We start from the raw sequence: 6,000 nt of genomic DNA, 5'->3' as shown, positions 1-6,000 counted from the left end.
GTTGTTTAGCTGGCCCAGGCTGGGTTCAAACCGGCCAGCCTCGGTGTATGTGGCTGGCGCTGTAACCACTGTGCTACAGGCACCGAGCCAGGCCCAGGGTTCTTGATAGGGGTTGTTGTGCATCTATCAGGGGACACTTGGCAGTATCTGGAGATATTTTTTGTTGTCATGACTGGGGGAGGTGGTAAGCTACTGGCATCTTATGGGTAGATGCTGGGGTGCTGCTAAACATCCTATGATGCACAGGAATCCCCCACCCTTCCCGCCCCACTTCCTGCCCTAATGGCACAAATGTCCATGGTGCTGCGGTTTAGAAACTCTGAGAAGGACAATTAACAATACAGTGTGGCAGGGGGTGGGAAATGAGCAGAGGGACTGGGACTCTTCTCCCGGGAATGTCAAGGAGTTTATCGACCTGCGTGTCTGCCACAAGGACCGTGAGCCGCGTGTAGTTACTGAGCCCTTGAAATGTGACTACTGCAGCTGAGGGATTGAGGGTTTGGTTTATTTAAGTTTCAAAACAGATACTCGATTCTGTTCTTGGATATCTTTTCTGTATATATGGACCAATTTGGGTATGAGAGTGTAGTTCTGTAACTGTAAAATTTTATGAAATCTAAGTACAGATGAGGGATTTCCGCTGAAAATTTAGCATCCAAATCGAGAAATACCAAAAGTAGACGATACACCCTGGATTTCAAAAACTTATACTTACAAAAAAGGAAAAAAGACCAGAATGGGAAATAGCTCAGTAATTTTTACATTGATTAATGATAATATTTTGTAGGTATCAGGTTCAATAAAAACTATTATTAAGTCACATTTTTTCCTTTAATGTGGCTACTGGAAAACTGAGAATTCCGCGTGTGGTTCACGTTGCGTTTCTACTGGATGGTGCTGTTACCAACCATGGGAAGAGACAGAATGTCATGGAAGGTTTTGGCAGGGAAGGATGGGTTGCTGCATCCTCTGGCCATAGTAATGAGTGGCAGTTCCAGAGAACAGAGCAAGTCTGCCCACAGGGAAACTGCATGGCCCCGAAGGCCTGAACTGCAGCCTGCTGTAAGAGAAGCCTCTATGCCACAGAGAGATGGTGCCTGCGGTGATCCACAGGTGAGCAGTCAAGCTAGAAGGAGGAAGGAGGAGCCTTTGGGAGAGGTAGGCCCATCCCAGGGCTGACCAATCCTTCAAAATGTCCTCCCAGCTAAAAGCCAGCAGGAGAGACCTCAGCCACCACAGGTTTGCGGCTCTTAGCGGTCACTGCTCCACGCACCTGCCAGCCCGAGCCTGGTGCTCACGCCCACGCCACCTGCGACCTGCAGCCCACTCAGGTTTGATACCCCACCTCTTGACTGCTCGGGCCTGGTCTCTGCTGCTTACTGGCTAGGTGGCCTTGAGCAAGTGGCTTTTCATCTCTGGGGGCTGACAGCTTTGCATGGCCTCATCATGTTGCACCTAGACCTCAGGAAAGATCAGAGATGCCCACAGGTGACAAGGGTTCCTGGACTTTGGGTATTTTGAGGATGGCATTATGGAGGTCCAGAGGGGAGTTTGCATATGATACTCTCTGCAGGGTGGCTTCCCCTTTCTGGTTTATTATTATTATGTCCTTATTTCACTGCTGAGGAAGCAGAGGCTCAGAGAGGTGAAGCAGTTTGCTCAGGGTCACACAGCTCTGCAGAGGCAGAATTCCAATGAGGAATGCTGACTTTGTAGGTCCAAGACTGCTCCTCCCATGGCTGTATCTCTGCATCCCATTGGGGGTGGGGGCACTGCACCTCTCATAGCCTCAGTCTCCCCATCTGTCAAGTGAGGAGGGCTACAGTGCTGACCGCCTGCTGGGAGGATGAGGTTGTGGTGAGTTGAGTGAAGCCGCACAGCTCTGGCCATGGCTCCAAATGGCAGCTCCCGTTGGTTGCTGATGTACATGTAAGTCCTCACTGCTGCCTCCTGCAGTGGATGGTATGAACCCATTTTAAGGGGGAAGAAACTGAGACTCAGACATGCAGCTGGTGAGAACAGATTGGTGTTCCACCTGCTCCTTGGCCCTGGAGCCCTGTCCCACCTCTGCACAGCCCCCTGGCGTTGCCTGTTTTGCATGATGGGTGGGGAAGGCTAGCTCTAACTCACGCAGGCTTGGTCCTCTGTTCTACATGACTAGTCATGAATGGGCACAGGGTAGCCTCACCAGTGGCACTCTCAGATGTCCAGCCAACTGAGCCTGCACCCTCCCTCAGAACCTCTCCTGCCTTTGCTAAGTGAGCTACAAGTTTCCCACCTTCCTGCTCCAAGCGGCTCCTGACAGCCAGAGTGGCTGGGCTGGAAGCTAGCATGGAAGATACCTAGGCTGTGGCCAAATCCTAGAGTCAGATCCGGGAGAAGCCTTAGAGGTTGTTGGCCCCTGGTGCTGGTTGTCTCAACACTTCATTCAGCTTCAGACTCTGCGTCTGGAAAATGGGAGGAATCATCAGCTTGGCAAAAGCAGCAACATCTGACAATACAGTTTGTGTAGAAGGGGAACTTGCAGATTACTGGGTGGAGGGTCTTTTGAAGGCACTTTGTTGGTATTGCTGAAATATAAAAAAAGAGGAGCAGCCAACCCCCTGCTGCTACCTAGCACTGTGCTTTTCAAGTTGTTTTTTTTTGGAGACAGTTTTACTTTGTTGCCCTTGGTAGAATGGTACAGCGGGTGGCCTCAGCTCACAGCAACTTCAAACTCAAGTTTTAATGTGCATGGGACTGCATGGGGTCTGGTTAAAAATGAAGACTCAGCTGGGGGCTTTGGCTCACACCTGTAATCCCAGCAGTTGAGGAGGCTGAGGAGGGTGTATTGCCTGAACTCAGGAGTTCAAGACCAGCCTGAGCAAGAGCAAGACTTCACCTCTAAAAGCTAGCCTGGCATTGTGGCAGGCACCTATAGCCCAAGCTATACTGGAGAGGCCGAGGCAAGAATGTCACTTGAGCCCAGGAGTTTGATGTTGCTGTGAGGAATGATGCCAAGGCACTCTACCCAGGACAACAAAGTGAGACTCCTGTCTCAAAAAAAAAAAAGAAAAAGTGGTGCCTGTGGCTCAAAGGAGTAGGGTGCCAGCCCCATATGCTGGAGGTGGCGGGTTCAAACTCAGCCCCAGCCAAAAACTGCAAAAAACAGAAAAAATGAGGACTCAGTACCTCCTTGGGGATGGGACTAGCCAGCCTCCAGGAGACCCTGCTGCTTGCAAGACTCTAGCAAGGCCCATTTCTTACCCTGGGCCTGAGGAGGCCTGTTCCTCCGGAATAAAAACTGCTTAACTGCCCTCAGGAAGGCCCTACAGTGCTTAAGAAGAGGGAGGGAGAGTGCAGGGGGCCTTGCAAATTGCACATTGACCCTGTGTCTCCTCCTTTAGTGCCCTCTGAGGGTTGAGGCTTTGCCTGTGGTGTTTGTTCACTGCCTTAGAACAGGGCCTGGCACACAGTAGGTGTTTAACATTTACTGGTTTAATTTAAATGTTTGTTTACAGCAAATTTGTCACTTTGGAAAGACCTACTGTTGAAGTGAGCCAAGCTAGTTTCCGCAGGCTAGGCATTATTTAGGAGTTCTCAGCCCTGGCGTGGCGGCTGGCTGGTTCTTTGTGATGGTAAAGCTACTTGGGCAGCATCCATATCCTCTACCCGTCAGATGGTCTCTGGTTAAGATAATCAAACTATATCTACAATTTATTGATTTTTTAAATTTTTCAGTGCCATGGCATCATAGCTCACAGCAACCTCAAACTCCTGGGCTCAAACGATCCTTTTGCCTCAGCCTCCTGAATAACTGGGACTATAGGCACTGGCCACACCTGAGCTAGTTTTTCTATTTTTAGTAGAGACAGGGTCTCACTCTTGCTCAGGCTGGTCTTGAACAACTGAGCCCAAACAGTCCACCTGCCTCAGCTTCCCAGAGTGCTAGGATGACAGGTGTGAGCCACCTGTGCCAGATAGACTTTACCAATTATCCCCTGAGGGGTAAAATTGCCCCTGGCTGAGAACTCTTGGTGTGATATGATAGTATATGGATGGGAAGGAGGAAAGGAAGACCTTTGTAATTTCCATTCAGATGTGTATTTGGCTGTAACTGCATAGAAAAAGCAGGTGTGGGTGGCTCCTGTCCAAACTAATCAACAGTGTCACCTCTTAGAAAATGGAGAAGAAGATTGGAGACTTTGCTCCGAAGAGACTTGAGCTTTCCTTCTCTAATTCTTTCTGATATGGAGATTATACCTGTGAGTTGAACAATTAAGTTTAAAAATAGTAATAGGACAAGGACTGGCTTCTAGAGCTGTGAGGATTTAAGAAAGGACACACCTGGAGCACAGTGCCTGGCTCCTTGTCAGGGTGCACCCAGAGGATATTGTTCTTTTATTGTGGTGTATCCTTCCAGCAGCCCCTCAACCAGTGATCTGAAGCTGGCAAGCTGTGGCACACTGTTGTGCCATGAGAGGATCTTAGGTGTACCGTGAAAAATTTTAAAGATCATTCATTAAATTATTTTTGAAAGAAGTTCAAAGCACAGTAAGTATAATTATTTTTACTTTTTTGTTTTGATCAACATAATTTAAGCGTGCCATGAAAGTTTAACTACAGGTTCAAATAGGCCATAAAATAAAGAAGGTTGAAAAATACTGCCCTAACCATGCAGAAGCAGGTAAGATCCTCTTTACATAAGAGCAGCCTGGACCTCAGAGTGGGATAGGGCTTTCCCAAGGTCACACAGCAACGCAGGAGCCAGGCTATCCAGAAACCAGTATTGAGGACTCTGAACTAGAGGTCATTTTTCCTCTGCCACACTGCAGCCCCTGCTGGGCTCTGAGCCTCTTGGTGATCACATCTGTGATGTTTGGTCACTGTGTTAGAATAGGGGCTGTCACACAGTAGGTGTTCAACATTTACTGTGAGGCTGTGCAGGCTGCTTCAAGTCCCCCAGCCTGTTGGCTGTTTGGTATTCATCAGCCCAGCTGGCACCCAGGAAGTAGGCAAGACTGGAAGTGGTAGGAGATGTATTTCGTGGGCGTTGTGCTGTGGTTTTGCCCAGCAGCACTGGGAGAACTGCCAGGGATGTGGAGCCTGATAGAAAGGACCTTGGTGGAGATATTCCCTGTAGCTGGGCATTGGCTGCCAGCCCTATGCAGCTTCAAAGTCATGCTGCTCACCTCATGCTCAAACACTTGCTATGGCTCCCCAGTGCTCAAGTCTAAATTGTTCAATCCTGTGCCTGCTGGCTTATCATTGCATGTCCTACAGTGGACTCTCCATAAGACAACTTGATTCCAAATGCTAATAATAGTAATAATAATAGAACCTAGAGTACCTCCTGTTTACCAGGCATGATACTAAATGCTTGAAAAATTTAATCCTTACTAAAGCCATATGGTATGGCTGCTAGTATGATTCTCATTTTACAAATGAGGAAACTGATGCCCACAGAGGTTAGTATCTTGGCCCAGCTCATGTAGCTCATGGCCCAGCTAGGATCTGCACTTGACTCTAGAGCAGCACTTTTAACTGAGCGCCCATCCTACCTGATCTTATTAGGCAAGGGAACCTGTGTGATGCTGGCAGAGATGGCCCCTGGGTGCACACGAAGAGCCCAGGTTTGGGTGTGAGGGAAGCCACTTCCTTGCTGGGTGACCTTGGCCACGCTCTCCTTTCTGGGCTTGCCTAGGGCTTTCTGCAAGGCCACTGCTGGCTCTGTATTCCAGGGCTACAGGTCCCGAGGTTATGCAACAAATCTAGAAGTCACCCCAATTTTACTTTTCCTTCTTTGTATTTTGCATCACATCATTGATAAGCATCTACTGTTGAGTAGTTAGGAAATTCAGAAAATGAAGGGGAAAATGTGAAGTCCCAGTTTATATTTTAGGTGTTTCTCTCCAGAGGTTTCTTTTTTCCAACATAAATATTTACCAGGATGGGTTGCGATAACCATTTTATCAGCTGACATCTTATCCTGGATGCCTTACAGGGTAATGAATCCTTTTT

The 6,000-nt window shown here is 48.4% G+C and overlaps 1 protein-coding gene across 5 annotated transcripts in view; it reads left to right on the top strand.

Moving 5' to 3' along the window:
• The window catches only part of TPST2 (tyrosylprotein sulfotransferase 2), a 54,899-nt gene that overhangs the window by 17,373 nt on the left and 31,526 nt on the right, over positions 1–6,000 (top strand). The window contains exon 2 of one of the 5 annotated variants that reach the window (XM_023513298.1): positions 788–1,113. The exons of 3 other annotated variants lie outside the window; for them this stretch is intronic. In XM_023513298.1, the coding sequence (XP_023369066.1) occupies positions 1,091–1,113 (23 nt within the window). In that variant the 5' untranslated portion in view covers positions 788–1,090. Of the gene's footprint in view, positions 1–787; positions 1,114–1,203; positions 1,332–6,000 lie in introns of those variants that run through there. One more of the 5 variants, XM_003789843.3, reaches the window with a different exon arrangement.

The sequence above is a fragment of the Otolemur garnettii genome, unplaced genomic scaffold (genome assembly GCF_000181295.1).
Source record: "Otolemur garnettii isolate 467f Iridium unplaced genomic scaffold, OtoGar3 scaffold00038, whole genome shotgun sequence".
NCBI lineage: Eukaryota > Metazoa > Chordata > Mammalia > Primates > Galagidae > Otolemur > Otolemur garnettii.
Note: the sequence above shows the minus strand (reverse complement) of the source record. Positions and strands in the feature narration are given on the sequence as shown.